This window comes from Hydra viridissima, unplaced genomic scaffold (genome assembly GCF_058129835.1).
Source record: "Hydra viridissima isolate aposymbiotic clone 2 unplaced genomic scaffold, HvirCarnegie_v1 scaffold_14, whole genome shotgun sequence".
In the NCBI taxonomy this organism is placed as follows: Eukaryota; Metazoa; Cnidaria; class Hydrozoa; order Anthoathecata; family Hydridae; genus Hydra; species Hydra viridissima.
Genome location: NW_028324313.1, coordinates 2,344,761 through 2,363,806, shown reverse-complemented (window position 1 = coordinate 2,363,806; position 19,046 = coordinate 2,344,761). Strand labels below are relative to the sequence as shown.

The 19,046-nt window shown below is 32.4% G+C and overlaps 2 protein-coding genes across 2 annotated transcripts; both read left to right on the top strand.

Moving 5' to 3' along the window:
- The first annotated feature begins 4,729 nt into the window (after nucleotides 1-4,729).
- LOC149878792 (uncharacterized) lies at nucleotides 4,730-6,298 on the top strand. Its single transcript, XM_090071227.1, has one exon. The coding sequence runs from the start codon at nucleotides 4,730-4,732 to the stop codon at nucleotides 6,296-6,298; it is 1,569 nt and encodes a 522-aa protein (XP_089927353.1).
- Nucleotides 6,299-6,532: 234 nt separating this feature from the next.
- LOC149878791 (uncharacterized) lies at nucleotides 6,533-7,351 on the top strand. The gene has a single exon (XM_090071226.1). It carries the CDS (start codon nucleotides 6,533-6,535, stop codon nucleotides 7,349-7,351), a length of 819 nt encoding a protein of 272 aa, XP_089927352.1.
- Nucleotides 7,352-19,046: the final 11,695 nt, after the last annotated feature.

Genomic DNA, 19,046 nt, shown 5'->3' with positions numbered 1-19,046 from the left:
TTGACACCAACGATAATAATTCGTTTTATTTTTACTAGGAATCTCTTTCCTCCACAAACGTAAACATACCAAAGGTAGTTTTACTGAAGAAGAATAACTTTCTTTTACTTGTTCACAATATAACCACACTTCCAAATTGTTCTTTTTATCATTCATGTACGGTTCAAATTTAACTGATTTAAAATCACCATTTAATAACAAAACATAATCATCATTATATTTTAATGAATATTTAATATTTCCCACAGGATTTTGAATAAATTGAATTACTCCATACACAACACTTTTATCAATTACTTCTAAATATATATCATCATATAACGGGGGACACCATTTTAAATTATCTTTTTCACTCCATTTTGCTGTCCATTGTTCTTTACACATTACTTTTAAATATATATTATTCTTATAATCTTCAAAACTTAATCCATTTAATATCATATTTGTTTTTCCATCCATTGTTAACCCTTGTTTAAAATAATCTAATATTTGAGGAGATCGAATAGGAAATATATTCTGTTCTGTTTGAAGCAATCGCATGGTTAAATGAGATACAATAGTATCCTTATTCGCCGACACTTCTAAATACGAATAATCTGCGTTGTTCACAACTCTATTATTCTTCAATCTTATACACGACATTCCAAATAAAAAATCTTGAATACGAGGAGGAAAACAAGGCATATATTTCCAATACCTCTTATCCGGATACAACAAATGTTTCCACTCTTGTAATATTTTCTCTATTTCCACTTGTTTATCTTTAATTCGATCGTTGTCTTCACCGTATAAATATTCATACATCGTTTCAATCAACAAACATTCGTTAGGTTTTCCGCTGTTATGTCCTTCTTGAATAATATTGTTTCCAAACCAATACCTCATATCGGTTAAATGTTTATTTTTATTAAACTTATAATAATATTTTACACCAGTCGGATATATAGATCTTTGAATGATTTCTTCAAAAAATCTTGCAAACGGTGTTGGAACAAATATAGGATAGGAATAACCAGTTTTAGGATCTACACCAAACACATGACCAATATAAGAAACACGAACAGTGATTTTAATTTCATTTACATTACCGCTTTTATTAAATTTATCTGAATCTCGAGGTTCAATTCTTATCGAAAACAAATATGTAAATTTCCTTCGATCAGGATCAATCATATCTAAAACGTTACTGTCTTTTGGATTCTTATCGTGTTCCACAAAAAACAAAAATGGTAAATTGTAATATTCAGAGGGATCTCTTAAAACATATTCTCCATTCTCATACTTTTCATATCCTTGTCGAGCAAAATTATGAAGATTATCATACATACTTAGTTTTTCGTCATATTGAAAACTGATATATTGCTGAAACGGAAATACTTTATAAATAGCAGCCTGAGAATGAGTGGGAATAAAACCAAAATCCATCACGCTTTTTACAACTTCAGGTCTCGTAGTGGGCAAAGGAGTCGGAAGAGGAAAAGAATTTTGATTATGAATATATGTTTGCTTCACATCGTATTTATCACTTTCCGGCTCATTTACTATTCGTACATCTTTCGCCTTCGGCATTACATCATACCAAAAGAAATTTTGAGGTCTTAATCCTCGCATTTTAAAATTAATCTCTGCTCGGTTTTTATCCGTCATCATCTAGCAAAAATTTCTTTCTCTTGAAATGTAACTTTTATTTCTCAACGGACTAGCAGATATTCCACTACAAAACGAACCATTCCAAAATTTAAACGGTAAATACGAATTCGGAATCAACGGAAAGTTCATGTTCCACCAATTTTTATCAATATCACTTCGTAAATCATCCCACTTAAGCCACTTTGTACCATCATTCATAAATGTTCTTTTCATAAACACATTATCATCATCATTCCTTTTCAAATATTCATTATTTACTAACTGTACAATACTATGATAAATATTAGGTTTTCTCCGCACATCTTCTCGAAAATCGATAACTTTTATATTCCATCCATGCACAATACACACCTTTTCTGTAATCCAATCTAATATAACCGGTTCCTCATTCAATCCAATTCGAGAATAAAATTCATAATTATTATCATTATAATACTCTTTCACCTTGTGAATCCATGGTTCATTAGTTCTATCTTCTTCCTTTTCCATTAATGATAAATTAGTAGGAATTAACATAGATTGTAAATGGATTATAGAATCTCTCTTCAACATATTTCGACTCACACTTTTTCTGAAATCGACAAAAGGTAAAGTAAATTCATTCGTCACATTAAAAAGATTTTTCGTTGATGACGAATCACCACGAATTTCAGAATAATAATAATGCGTGGCTTCATATAACGAATCATCTAACACTTCTTCCCACAACATAATAATACAAAAAAAATATCGATTACAATAAACAATTATCATCCCCACCTATATTTATAATTTATTATTTCTTTAACAGATGCTATTTCAAATGCTATAATATTCGGTATTTTTCTTCGTTTTAAAACGGTGTTTTTTTGATTATTTTACTAACACGTCCGCATATATATTTAATTGCTCTGCAATCTGATTGGTCCGTTTACTTTTTTATTTACTTTTCTCTGCAATCTGATTGGTTGGTTGGCGGACCCCCCGCAAAGGTTTGTTTACTTAAGGGCCGTTGTTTGTTTACTTAAGGGTCGTTTTCTCTATATATACCAGTGCATTCGTTAAACTTTCATTTGGGCGAAAGCCCCAAAGGAGATTAGACGGCGAAGCTCTACTCAAATTTTTTCCAAAATGGCGTCGAAGGAAGGTAACTTTGTTGTTCATTTTATTCTTTCTTTATTTATAAAACTGCGCGGTTTAGTATATTTGGAGCCTGGGAACTAGTTATATTTTACACGGTATTTTATTACGTTTTTAAACGGTGTTTTTTTCATTATTTTACTAACGCGTCCGCATATATTTTATACATATAGTTATTATACGCATATTTTTTTTATTTTTTTCTATAATGGATGTTGTTTCAGATGTATTTATTTTTCAGCAATTCTCTATTCACATTTCTGTATACAGAGACTGAAAATGTACAACAATCCGTACAACATCCATCCATCTCTGATTGGTTGGTTTCATCACGTGATCATGACGTTGTTCGTTCCAATCGCGTCATCGATGACGTCATCATTGTCGTCACGTTCATTGACGTCACCATCATGTTGGGGAGTCGTGCTTGCACGACGACACAGATTACAATAGAATTTTCAAAGATTAGAATAGAATTAAAATTGCCTCCGAAGCAACGCGAAGATCTAATCGCTACACTACCAAGGAAATTGGAACTAACATTAACAAAAGTTGAGCGACTTGGTCTGGAGGTACGCATATCATTGAACAATAACGATATACACACACTAGATAGATTAGAACCAACCATCAAAGCAAAACTGTCGGAGACTTTTAACTTAATCCAAAACATAGAAGAATTAAAAAGAGACGAAGAAAACGCCGACAATCAAGAAATCGACAACTGGTACGAACAACAAAACAACTTAGTTAAACAGCAAACAAACTTCTGACCTCGCTGGAAGAATACCGCGCAGAAAGAGAAATTACGAAAAAGAAGAAAATGCACGAAGAAATTGCTCGTGTAAAAGAAGAACTAAATGAACAAAAACAAGAAACAACTAAAAGCATGCACAGTGCAAACACAAATGTTTGTAAAGCAAAACTTCCCAGACTACAAATTTCAAAATTTGATGGGACTATTCTGGATTGGGTGCGGTTCTGGGAACAATTCAGCACAGAAATTGACAACAGAAGCTATCCTCCAGTAACTAAATTATCGTACTTACGTGAACTATTATCAAACACGCCAAAAGAGGAAATTGCTGGACTCCCTTTTAATGCAAATGGTTATGAAAAAGCGAAAATGATTCTAAATCAAAAATATGGAATCACTTCTGAAATTATACGCCAGCATGGTCGTGATATCATGGATCTTCCCTACATAAAAAATACCGACGTGGATCAAATACATCATTTTTACAGAAAATTAAATGTAAGCATAAACTCGTTGAAAACTTTAAACAAATTGGAAACAGCAGAAATACTGGTACGTGAAACTCTCGACAAACTGGGCCCTGTTAAAGCTGATATTACTCGAACAGATCCAAAATGGCAGGAATGGGGCTTTGAACAGCTAATTGAAGCTCTACGTGAATATACCTTACGAAACCCAGAATCATCTATTGGACGAACAAGAAATAATATCAGAAAAGAAAATTCAAAACCCCACAATAATTGGGAGCACAAAAATCAAACGGAAAAACACTTCCAACATAACGAAACTAAAAACATTGGCTGTGTCTACTGCAGTTAGCAAAATCATCGTAGTCACGAATGTACGAAACTTCATTCAACACAGCAAAGGAAACAATATCTTAAAGAAAACCATCGCTGCTTCAACTGCACGTCAACAAACCACACAATATCCAACTGTCGTAGCAAACGTTCTTGCTACCATTGTCAAGGAAGGTATCATTCATCTATATGCACTGGGGTTAATAAAGACGAATCAAAAAAGGGTATCCTTATGACTGGATACGAAGGGCAAACTATTCATCCCACAGTTGTTGTGAACGTTGGCAAATATAAAGTGAGAGCACTCTTGGATACGGGAGCTGGTAGTTCTTATGCTTCATCTACGCTAATCAAGTAGCTAAAGTTAGAGCCAATTAATTGGGAATCGAAAAATATTGAAACAATGACTGGATCAGTACATCAAAACCTTCCGTTGTTCTACACAACTCTACATTCAATAAACGGACGCAGCAGCCTTGATATTAAACTCTACAAGCTAGAAAGGAAAGTGCTTACAGTGCTACAAAATTCGAGGATATCCGTCCTAAAAAAGAAATTCAAACACTTAGAGGGATTGCATTTTCATAATGAAGATGACTACGATGATCATAAAATTCATCTTATAATTGGTGCTGGTGATATTGCAAGAATAAAGTTGAAAGGTTTCAGGACTGGAAATGATGGAGAAACTATTGCAGAAGAAACCATATTTGGATGGACGGTTATGGGACCAGGACAAAGCACCTTGGACTGTTTATATTTTACAAAGTCAACCAATGACTGTTACAAAGAACTATATAGCTTGGATGTTCTTGGTCTAGAAGATCAAAGCGAAGGGAATCAAAATGAAGTATATGAAGAATTTAAAGAACAGCTACAACAAGACTCGACTGGTTCTTATCACACTGGATTACCATGGAAAGTAGAACATTCAAAACTAGCATCTTATTCAGATGGGAGTATCTCAAGGTCGCATAGCGTACTTAGAAAACTCGAAAAGAAACCAAATGATCTCATAAAATATAACGCTATTATTCAAGAACAACTCAAGAATGTGATAATTGAGTATGCACCAAACAAACCAACTGGCAAGAGAATATTCTACATGCCTCATCGAGCAGTAATAAAAGAGGACTCAGAAACAACCAAGCTAAGGATTGTTTTTGACGCGTCAGCTAAAGAGTACGGATCACCCTCACTTAACGACTGTTTACATATTGGTCCTCCATTACAACCCTTACTACTCAATGTTATTTTACAAAACAGATTGCAACCTGTTTGTCTTACTGGAGACATTAAACAAGCGTTCCTACAAATAAGAGTTGATACTAAAGATCGTGATGTTTTCCGTTTCTATCGGATATCGGACATGAAAAGTAAAGAAGTAATAACTCTAAGATTTACTCGAATCCCGTTTGGCTGTGCATCTAGTCCGTTTATTCTTGGGGGAGTAATCAAGCAACATTTAATGACGTATGAAAAAAATTATCCGCATAATAAGAATGAAATTCAGATAATCAACTGGGGCATATATGTTGATGATATAATCACTGGAGGAGTTGACCTGGAATGTGTCGAAAAATTGAAACAAATAGCAATTCATCTGTTCAAAATGGGAGGATTCCAGCTTCACAAATGGCACTCGAATTTTCCTGCATTAGAAACCAATGATTCAAAAGAGAACAATCATGATGTTACCATCAATAAACAAAATAAACGTTATTCAAAAATTCTTGGTTTGTTGTGGGACAAAAATGATGACACTTTATTAGTGGATTGCAGACCAACTCGCCAAACAAACATCACAACCAAAAGAGGAATTTTAGAAAGTTTGGCTAGAGTTTTTGATCCACTTGGTGTGATTTCCCCAATAACACTAACAGCAAAACTTATATATCGACAAATTTGTGATTTAAAATTTGCTTGGGATAAAAAACTTTCACCTGAATTACCAAAGGAATGGATGCTTTGAAAATATACGTTACCAGACCTTACACCAATACCAAGAAGTATAACTGTTTTGAATCATATAATAAAAAAGGTTGAAATCCATGGATTTGGTAATGCAAGCAAAGATGGCTGCTGCAGTGCAATATACGTAGTAGTACATCAAGGAAACAAAGTAACTCAAGGATTGTTTACAGCCAAATCACGCATATCAAAACGAGGTTGTTCTATTCCCAGACTTGAATTGATTTCTGGACACATGGTAGCTAATGCTCTTACAAACCTTATATTGGCACTTGAAGGATACCCAGTTATGGAAATATACGGCTGGCTTGATAGTTCAGTAGCACTGCATTGGATCCTTAATGACAATCGTAAATGGAAGCAGTTTGCATCAAATCGTGTCAAAGAAATCAATAAACGAAGTTGGATTATCTGGCGTCACTGTCCAACCAATCAGAACCCAGCTGATATTGGAAGTATAGGAATTAAAAATGGAAAAATTCCACAAATATGGTTCAAAGGTCCAACATTGCTTACCAACATGAATGAGTGGCCAACCAATATAGTTCATACACAAATGGATGAAGTAATGAAAGAAGTTAATCCAACAAAAATACATAACCTTGCCACAGCAGAGACGTTTAACTACTTTGATGAACTTATGAACAAGTATCAACTACCAAAAGTTATAAGAATAATAGCATGGATCTTAAGAATCATTATCAATCTCAAAAGTAAAAGAAAATGTCGAGGTGTGCTATCAGCTACTGAAAGGAGCAACGCAATCCAGAAGCTGATCAAAATGGCTCAATACGAATTTGAAAAATCCGAACAACTTAAAGAAACTTCAGAAAGATTACGATTACATAGAAATCACGATGGGCTTTTAGTTTGCATGGGTCGTATACAAGGTGAGCACCCAATATTTTTACCTCGCAAGCATCCCTTTACAAACTTGGTTATTCAAAGAGCACATGCACAGACTCACCATGGGATGGTTGGTCTGACAATGTCCAAGTTTCGTGAGCATTATTGGACAGATACCTTACGTAGCCAAGTCAAAACAATTATATAGGATTGCAATTGGTGTAAAAGATTCAGGTGCAAACCATTACTAGCTCCATTAACAGCTGATTTGCCAAAGTATCGAACTAAAAGCAAATACCCCTTTGAAACTATTGGTTTGGATTTCGCTGGCCCAATCGAATATAAAGTAAGCAAAGAGTGTTACAAAAAATCATACATTATACTTTATACTTGTGCAACTTCAAGAGCAATCCATTTGGGTCTACTAAAAACAATGGAAAATGAAGAATTCCGTCGAAGTATAAAAGAAATGATTGCAAGAAGGGGAACACCTGCACTCGTAATAAGCGACAATGCCAAAACATTTGTAAGTACTGCAAGGTGGATCCGACGATTGCAGAAAGACCCGCTGATAAACGATTACTTAGGTGAAATGAACATTTTAAGAATTTGTAGATATTCTCTACAAATTGGGGGAGTGTGTCATAAACATTTATTAAACCACGCGTTGACGTCAAGTATTTTTGCAGAAATTAATATATGGTATGAAGTTGGTAATTATTATCTTATTTTTAGTTACGAATAATTGTCAATTATGTCAGATTTAGTATAAATAACGCTGTTTTCTTAATAAGAATATATATATAAACAAGTAACAAAAAAGGCGTTGAGTCGATCTTCCTTAGTCAGTTAAAAACAAAGAAATATTCACAACAAAGCGTGATGAATTTTGGTTTTATTCCCACTCATTCTCAGGCTGCTATTTATAAAGTATTTCCGTTTCAGCATATTGATTTTCAATATAATGATAAACTAAGTATGTATGATAATCTTCATAATTTCGCTCGACAAGGATATGAAAAGTACGTGAATGGGGAATATGTTTTAAGAGATCCATCTGAATATCACAATTTACCATTTTTGCTTTTTGTGGAACATGATAAAAATCCGAAAGATAGTAACGTTTTAGATATGATTGATCCTGCACGAAGGAAATTCACTTATCTGTTTTCAATAAGAATTGAACCTCGAGATTCTGATAAATTTAATAAAAGCGGTGATGTAAATGAAATTAAAATCAGTTCACAAGATCCTAAATCTGGATATTCTTATCCAATATTTGTTCCGACGCCGTTTGCGAGTTTTTTTGAAGAAATTATTCAAAGATCTATATATCCGACTGGTGTAAAATATTATTATAAGTTTAATGAAAATAAACATTTAACCGATATGACATATTATGGCGGAGAAATGCGATGTATATTTAAACAATATATAAGCTGAACATATGGTGTCTTCGTTTGATTTAAATCGTTATTTGATTAGAGGAGATAAAAGAATAAACATTTCGTTTTTAAATAATCATCAACCTCTTTTAGAAGGACAAATGCGTTACTTTCAAGTTAAAGATACGGTTGATTTTTCAATATTTAGTTGTACGTTATTGAATTCGAAAAATGAAAAATTATTATTTAACTACGTCATCGATCGAATATTTGTTTTACAATGGATGCCGGTGTTTTGAAAGATATTTTTATTTTACATAAAGATTGGAAATGGAAAAAATTAAATGAAAATAGAATGGAAGAAAATAATCCTCTATTATTAGAAGTGGAAACAGAATCTATTGATGAATGTTTACGAAGATATGGTGAGAATAATGTAAAATGTGTTGTCAGACAAATATTCTTTATGTCGACTAATGTTTTGAATTTTCCACACGAAGATGACAAAACGGTGCATGTTCAGTTTGAAAATGCGTTAGCCCAAATAGTATTTCTAAATAATAAGTTTGTGGAAAATGTTGTTTGTTCTTTTGACATGAATAATTATGAACAAAGTGGAAGAGATGGTTATATTCATGTAGCAGTAAATAATATAGAACCTCAAATTGATGGAGTGGTGAGAACGTTTGTTTTAAATCGAATAACATCGTTACAGAAAATGAAATGCACGTTTTTGAATTCGAATAAGGAACCGTTAATTTTTGAAGATGATAAATTTAATCCGCTATTTATTTTTGAAGTTCAAGTGAAACGTTAATAAGAATGAGTCATATTAAAGCGTATGCGAATAGATTTAATATAAATAAATCAAAGAAATCTCCTTATGATGAGATTCGACATATGTTAGGTGAGATAAATAATCAAAAATTGAAACAAATAAATGCTTATTTACAACATATTAAAGAAGAAAGTAAAAAAGAAACGAATGAAAGAATAAAGGAAATGAAAGAAATGAATGAGAAACTGGAACTGATAAAGAAAGAGAAAGAGAAGTTTGTAAACGAAGAAGAAGAATAAAATATGAAAATAAAAAAAAGAAAAACGAAGTCACGAAACGAAAAACGAAAAAATGAAGTTATAAGTGAAGAAGAGAATGAAGAAGAAAGTGAGGAAGAAGTGCAAAAAGAAAGAAAGAGAAATTGAAAAAATATATTGTGTAATGTGTGTTTAGAAAATGTCAAAGCGATGAACGTTGAAGAAATGTGTCGAGCGTGTGCTTTAAGAACTGTTGTGTGTAAAAGACCTGAAAATAAAAATCGAAAAAAAGAATGGTTACAAAAAGGGTATAAGAAAGCGTTGAAAGACGTTAAAAAACAAAAAAAAGACGTTTTTGAAAGTGAATCTAAAAGCGATTCTAATTGATGTATATATTGTTGTGAATTAATATATAAAGACTTAAAATGTTGTATTGATATTAAAAAAAAAAAAAATTGCCTGCTTATGAACCTACAGAAAGTAAGTTACGAAAAAAGAATTTTAAAGATCGTTATAGTCCTAGCGATAATCCTGCCATTTTTGAAGAGAGTTTAAATAACACGAAAGAAGAAGGAGATTTATTGAAACAAGCTCTCTCGGGAAAATTAACTAAAGAGTGGCGAGAAAGATTAAGTGAAAAATGGACTGGTTTTAATACAACAGGAGTGTAAGAAGAGATAATTAAGTCTACAACGCAAGTGGTGTATCCTAATAATAATACTACTCGAGATATAAAACTTCGGTTTGAATGGGAAGCCGTTGATCATATAAAATTGAGTGAAATATGTCTTGCTTTTAAATTGCGAATATTAAAAAATGCGAATGATAATTCCTATTTTAATACGACTGATGGTCATCCTGATGATGTGTTATTGAAAAAGTTTTGCGTGAGAGAAGATGTTATATTTTATTGGATAAAGGGAATTAAATTGTTTAAGAATTTAGCGAAAAATCAAGAAAATTGTAGTAATAATTTTGTTCCGTCTGAGTTTTTATCACGTATGAAAGCACTGACGTATAAGAAAAATTACAAGAAAACGTATCGAGAAACGAATTTAGATCAACAAATGGGAAGTGTGAGTTTTGGGGGTAAGTCGCCTAAAGAGTTTTATGCCAAACATCCGACATTGGAAGAAAGTATTGCCACAAATGCTAATATACGAGCGATTGGTGATGACGCTCCTAATTATCAAGTAATTTTGTGTAATAGATATAATAAGAAAGCTTGTGGGAACGGTCTAAACTTTCTTATTCCTTTAAAGATGTTAAATGAAATATTTGAAATAGAAGAATATGTTGGAAGAAAGAAATTTGCTTTGGAATTATATTTTGAAAATAAATATGATAAATTGTTAGAACATATATTTCCTATAACTGATGCACAAATTGCAAGTCTGGCTAACCTTGGATTGAAAATGGAAGATCCATGTTTGTTTATGTTAAACCATAAATTTAACCCAACGTTGGTCGTTGAAAAAACGTCTCTGATGATGGATAATCCGGATAAGCCTTATACTTTGTTTCGAAAGCAGCATTTAGAAACCATTGATAACGTTGTTAATAATAGAAACGAGTTTACTATTGATATGGGAAATAATAAAGTTTCTAATTGGTTGGGAAATACGATTATTATTTCCTGTTATCGAAAAGATCAGCTTGAACATCAGAACAAAAATTGCATGTCTCTACGTGTATCAACGGCTGTAGTGACTCAAGTTTCGTTTTCGAATTGCATACGAAGTTATGATAGTAATCCGGGTGATGTGATTCAATTTGATTTGAAAGATTTTTTAACACGCTGTCAAGTTTGGCGCATGTATGCTAGTTGGCATAATGGTGGACTTTCATCAACATCGAATATTGATAATTTTATAACAGCTTATCATGAACAGAATGACACTTTTATTGGTAATGTAGGTGATTATTACGACACGATAATTAACTATGATCAGCCATTAGTGTTTGATATGACGAGTGATTATAATTCTGTTCAAAGTGCACCTCCTCAAATTATGACAGGAAGTAGTGCTTTTCAAATTACGATAAAATTCAAAGACAACTTCACTGGTCAGGTAACGGTTGGTGTGTATTTTCCTACTGAATATATTCAAAATGGGACGGGTCTTCATGAAGAAGTAACGTATTCTCCTAATTCGTTAAAAGCCAGTTAAAAAGTCATTTAAAATTTAAAAAAATAATATATAAAGAAATGTTTATCAGTGATTAAAAGAAATGTATTGACGAAAACAAAAAAGGTGTCGAAGAAAAAAGAACAGAAAACAACGAGAAAGAGGGGAAAAAATTCAAAAATTAATTCGATTGGTGAAATTTGCTGGTGATCAGTTTCTTTCTTCGACGTACGGAAAAAAAGCATTAGATTGGGCATAGTCAATAGAAGTTTTACCTGGTCGGGAAATCTCGCGTAATTGAAGCTTACATTTACGCCAAACTTGAACAGTTAAAAAATAACAGTCACGTGATCAAAGTAAGTGCAAACTTTATTTTAAAATGGCTGAAAGTGATATATATTTTTGTAGTGAAGATTTAGATTTCATGTTTTTGGACATAGATCAGGATAATATAACAATGATAACACAACAATAACAGCAAATATAAAACGACTTACGGGTGAGCCAACACCGCGCCAGAGGTCTACACAAAACACAAATATACATACCTCTACCCTAAGCAAGTAAAAACACAAAAGATTGTAAATTATTTCTTTGTAGATCTTTTTTTTAAAGGAGCATTATCAACAAATTTCCAACTAACTCTGCGTTTTTGCTTAAAACTTCCTTTTGTATTCCCTGTAACTGGTGCAATAGAACGTTGCATACGCAAGGTGTTGGAATGATAGCCAAACTGAATCAAAGTTGGATTATCATTTCGCCTTCCAAGACTACGCTGTCTTCCAAAATACTCTTCTAACACATCTTGACTGAAGCGCTCTGACAATATAAATGGCATTCCTTCACTTAAAAGAAAACGTGTTGATTCTACGAAAGAGCGTACCGTTATGAGTAAGCCCTCATAGGTTTGCCAGGAAATAAACATGCGATCACGAGCATTGCTTGTAAAGTTCCCTTTACGATTCTTGATACATTCTTTCCAACTTGAAAAATAGTTTAAAAAATCATTCAATAACCAATCAAATCGAGAGTCATTAAGATCGCGATAAGGCTCTAAGTCTGATTTCTTCTTAAATAAACTTTCATTTTGGTTTCTTACATTTAAACAGTCAAAGAATCTATCCATAAGTGAACAAAGTTCGGCTGTAACATGTGTTTCAGGAGGATAGTACTGATTAAGAACATTTGCAACACTTGCACCTAAAACTTGTGTGGCATATCGTACATTCATTACAGAATATGCAGTTAAATGTACATGTTCATAACTAAGTGTTGGTAAAACCTTAAGACTATTATTTAGTTCATCTTGTACTATTTTAACTATATGAGACCAAACAATACTCTGATCACTGTTTCAAAGATTACGAGTACATTTACCCTCACCAGAGTGATACATGCAGTTTCTAAATGTTTTCATTAGATGTGGAGCATCTGCAAAAAAAAAAAAATCACAAAACGATCAGGTGCATATAAATTAATTGTGCGATACACAACATCTGCGTCATCCAGATTGTCTTATCCACTATGCACTTTGTAAAATGATCGATTAGGTGAGGCACCATCTGAAACTGCAACAATTACTTTCAAGTTACAACAAAGTTCTAATACAGAGACTGCTTTCCAAAATGTTGACATTATTTGCATAGTTGTTACACCATTAGTAGCAAAATAAGCTAGACAAGATTTGAGATCGCATGCAATTCCACGTATATAATATACTAGACAGTGACTGGCTAAATCATTTACATCAGTAAAGATGGAAAAGTTTATTTCAGGGTCTCCAAGATCGACGTATCCAACAAGTTCACCTGATGACTTGTCAAATACTAAATTGTCTTGTATGCGTATTTCATCAAAAGAAAGAACAACATATCGCTGAATATCGGAGAGGTTTTTTTGTATTTTCTCTTAATTCAGCAATCACTGCTGAGTTAAACCCTACAGATGGTCGAATAGCATTCTTATAATCGCGTAATGTCCGCCTACTTAGAAGTGTTAAAATGTTTGCATCTCTAAGTTCATCCTATGCTGAGGCTGATTTAAATGCAAGAGAAAGACAAAATCGAATTATCATTGGATGATATCTTGGAACTTTGCTAGTTAATAAACGATTCTGTTCTTCCCAGAAAAGCTTCATAAATGGTGTCATATTTGTGGTTTTTACTAATTATTATATCAAGATCTGAACTTAAACAAGTGCTGACTTGAATACCTTTAGCCTGTATTTTCTTCTGCATTCTTTCAATATTCTGCAAAAGTTTTTTATTTCTAGAACGCTCTTCAACTACTGCTAACTTTACGCGATTTGGATGTGTGACAGATAACGGAGCATTCAAATGAGCTGGTTGATCAATTTTTTTTGAATTACTAACTTTACTTTCAATAAAATTAATTTCAAAATTTAAACATTTTACACACTTTTCACAGTCAGAACCAATAACATAACAATCTTTGTGACGTTTATATTGACTAGCTTCAAATGGCACTTCTTTTACATTGTTAAAGTCAAATTTATGAGGAATAGAATGATTTATTAAATTTCTATCTTTATCGCAATCTACCAAGTCATATGTTATGCCAGTACATAACTGTAAAGATTGAACTTTATTTAACAATTTTGATATTGTAACATGACGAACTGATTGTAAAAACTCTTTATACAAGTGATGGTCATCAGGCAGTGTCCATCCATAAACAATAATAAAAAATTCTAGATTACATCCAACAACAACTTCTAAATATGGTACTAATGTAAAAATTTGAAAAGATTTAAATGAAATAAAGTTTTCATCATATGATATGAACCAATTGAGTTAAAGCTTCTTTACTATGCTAGTAAATTCACTAAAGTTTTTGCATTTGTCTATATGTTTTTCTTCTGTAGTCAAAATGTCTTTAACAATAGATATATGTCTTCTTTCAGTAGCTTTAACAGTTTCATGAGATTTTTTAGGAATCTTGAGCAATGGTAATGCACCAAGCTTTAATGTTTTTTGACCAGTTTCTATAATATAAAAACAATAACATAATTAGACAATTAAAACAACACTTATTCTTCTGCTACAAAAAAAAGATTTTGCCTTGGTTTTTTAAAAATTTAACAAACATCTGAAATAAGTTTTTACAGGCATAGGTTCAATGAGGAGTAAAAAGATTTTAAATAAAATAATAATATTTTAAATAATAATATTTTAACATTTTAACACAAAAAAAGAAAAAAACTCAGAAAATAACTTACTTGTAAACTAAATATCTGTTGGCTTAAAATAAAGTTCACAAAGAAAGATAATCCCATTTGCAATGCGCTCTTTGAGATGCTTGTCAAAGTTTCTAAATTTTGACAAAATGTTTAATTTTTTTTTTCCATTGTTGATGAAAATTGTCTGGCCAATTTGGAAGTTGAAATATTCCAATACCTTGGTGTTTAGAATTTCTTGTAACTCCACATTCAGGAAAAGCACAATTTGCTCCAGGCATTTTTAATTCAAAAAAACTATAAAATATATGTAATTTAATTATTTAAACAGCTTGAACGAAATTAATATTAAAAAATTAAAATTAACTAAATGGCAAGCTTTTAGAGTTAAGAGAAGTGAATGAAACTGAAGACTTTCTTCAATAGGTAAATTTTTCTTGCACTTACTTTGATCACGTGATTACGATATTTTTAAACAATAAGTCCGTTTTGTCGAAATATTTTTTTTCCCGACCAGGTATAGCGATGTTAAACCTGGTCGGGAAACAAAATATTGATCACGAAGTTTCGCTGTGCAAGCACAGCTTCACAACGTGATCGATGACGTCCGAAGAACATGATCAATGACATCATCGATGAAGCGATTGGAATGAATAAACATGTGACGTCATGGAAAATCACGTGATTTAAACTACCAATCAGAGGGCAGCGGAATTCGAACAACTTTTGTGGTACTCTGCAAACATCGAAGCAAATGCTGAAATAAAAAATGAGCATCTGAAACAGCATCCATTAAAGAAATAAATATTTGTCAACGTTATATATAAAATATATATGCGGACATCATCAATATTGAAATAGAGGATGTCGACAAATGTAAAAGAATATAGTATACTATATTCTTTTACATTTGTCGACATCCTCTATTTCAATATTGATGATGTTTAATATCTCATAGTATTATATATGAATTATTTAGATACGGATGTTAATATCTCATAGTATTATACTATTATACTGGATGTTTTATATTTATAACAGATTCGTATTATAGTTGTCATTTGCAATGTTTAAATTGATAGTGCTGGTTGTTCTATTATCTGTGGTTTATTGTAATTGGTGTGGTTATTCTGCGTGTAAGCTCTAATATGTTGAGTGTATTGCACATAATTTATTTGCCTGTGATTTTTTTTATCGATATGTGGTTGTGATGTCGGTGTTAAACGATCCGGATGTTATTAGATGGGATCCTTCCGAGGGTTTTGGTGATATTGGTCCTGGTGAATTTAGAGGTTATAATTCTAAATATATTTGGAACAAACCTAAATCTGATAAGCCTGTTGTTATGCCTAACCAGGATGATCGTTTTGGTTTTTTATCTGAGAAACATTTTAAAGATCCTGAGAAAGCCCGGTTAATTTTGAATTCTGTTTCTGCTATATTTGGTGGTATTCAACCTAAATCCGTCGTTGATGGTACACGTGTTGTTTTGCAGACCATGGCTGCTTTACGTAAATCTGTTGGTCAATTTCCTTAACTTGCTCGTAATTTTGCACAGGGTTATAAATTGATTCGTCCTAATCTTTCGCCTCGTTCCCAGTCTTGGGAGCATATTGGTTTATCTGAGTTGGGATTGGTTAGAAGGAAAAATGTTTTAGAACATTTATTATGTACACCTGATATTACAGATGATGAGGTTGAAATATATAGTGATTATGATTCTATGGAAGAGATGTTATCGGAGGCTGAACAATTTATTAAAGATAAGCCTATTAAACAATTTATGCGTGATACTTATAAATTTAATATGGAGCGTTTGGAACGTGAAAATAGGACCTTTGAATTCACATATGCCATTTTTCCCTTCACTATCAGATAAAAATTATGATTTTAATGCGATTAATGTTAGGTTTGCTAAGAAGCGTCCTAATGTTTTACCTAAATTACCTCCTCCTACTTCAGAATCTAAACCTATTGCTGTAGATAAACCACGTCCACCTAAACGTAAGGCCGATGTTATTGATGTTATTCCTTTTAAATCATTGAAATTTGATCCTTTATGGCAGTATGACTTCAACCGTTCGAGTGAGAAGACTGACAAGAAGTTTTATTCATCCAAAAGGAAGAAGAGGTTGGTCTCATCGCGGCACTAAATCTAACGTTCATGGCAGAGCAGCCCCCCAATCAGGTGGATCCAGTCGACGTAGATTTCAGAGTTGAACAATTATGGGATCCGTCTAAAGGTTATTGGGAGGAAGCCTCTGTTAAGGAGACATTTTATGTTGTTATTAATGCTGATGATAATACGAAAGATAAAGTGTTTTATTTGCCTACCGAATTTCCTAAGTTGTTAATTGAAAATGAGAAGTATTATGAGTTTGCTACGTCATTGTTTTATACGGATAAATCTGTTTCTTGGGAGATTGCCGATGTTAGGGTTGAGAATCAATTAAAAACTACTGCGCAGTCCTCTGTTCCTCTGCAAATGTCTAATGTTGGTTTGCGTGTATTTGATGTTGAGGGGGATCAAACTATTAGCGATTCTATATATCCTCTCCATGATGTTTCTGACATTGATATTCTGACTGATTTGCGTTCTAAATCGAAGTTAAAATTACCTGGTACCTTACCTTCTTGTGTTTTGTTGGAGAATTCTTATATGTTTGTTACTGGTACTCCAGATAAAAAGACTTATTCTATGTATCCTTCTAAAATATCAACTCGTGATCCTCGTTTTAAAGAGCGTAATAATGTTGCTGAGAAAGCATTATTTTCTTATAAATGGAATAATGATGTGGGTTTACGTAAGGAGATTCGTCATCTTATTATGCCTTCTTTTGTTACTGTTCCTGTCAATACTGTTTTTTGTGATAAATCTGGTGAAAATGGTGAATCTTATTGGATTGAGAATTATCGTACGCCTTCTGATAATTTTCCTTTGGAATCTAAATTTCAATTGAAAAAATATAGTTGTGTTTATGCGGCTCCTGCTGATTATCGTGATGGATTTATTACTTTTCCTCATAGTGGTAAGAAAAGTCTTGTTCGTCAAAGTTATTATCAAAAGGGTCATGAGTTTATGTCTTATCCTTTGATAGCTGATCAATATTATCGTAAAGATACCTCTGATAAATTGGAAGGTTGTACTGAATGTATTGCAACTCCTATTGATCCTGTTACTCCTTACAAATTTGATAATTGTTTTGATATTCAACATCTTCCTGAGGATTTATCTAATTGGGAGAGTTACATATTAAAGGATATTCAAGATTATCGTATACTTAGTGGGGATCTTGATCCTGCCGCTGCTGTGAATTGCAATTATAATTATTTACCTTGTGTGTCTCGCTTTCAGGGTAATAAAACTATAAAGAGATTGTATTTTTGTATTGATCCTTCTTATATTGGTTCTGATGTTATGCCTACCACTGTTAGATTTAAGATTCATTATACTCATACCTTTCAAGTATATAGGAAAAATCCTTTGTTTAAGAGACCTAATTTATACTTGGCGCCAGCGACTGCTATTCCTACTATTCAAAATATTATGTTTGGTAATGATATTACTTATACATTTGCTATTATGCTTGATCCTTTTAATCGTGATCCCAAGAAACCCAGGATATCTGTACCCAATTCTATGTTGAAGTTATTTGTTCCTAATTATCCTGTTATGTATTGTAAAGTTGTTACAAAAGATGTTAATGATGAGGAACCCGTTAATAAAAAACTCAAGATTTAATTATATGCTGTGTATTTATTTAAATTTATTACAGGTGTTGTATTAATCTTTATTGTTTCAAATAATAATAATAATTAATCGTTATGAAATGTGCTTATTACTTCTATTTCGTCTTCTGTAAATATTTCTTTAAGTCTTTTGTTCATGAACAATACTAAACATCTGTTATCAAATGCTTTTCTTTCCTGTGGGTGCCATTTGTATATTTCGTTTCTGTATGTTGCGTTCATTGTTATTAATACACTTCTTGGGTCTACTTTTATTGCTTCTCTGTATTTTACGTCTGTATGTAATGTATGACTTCCTTCTAGTAATTGTGTTAGTACTTCTATTACTCCTACATTTTCAAATATCATTTCGTCACATCTGTATGCTAAGCAGTTAGTTAGTTGTTGTAACATGAAGCTACTTGGTTG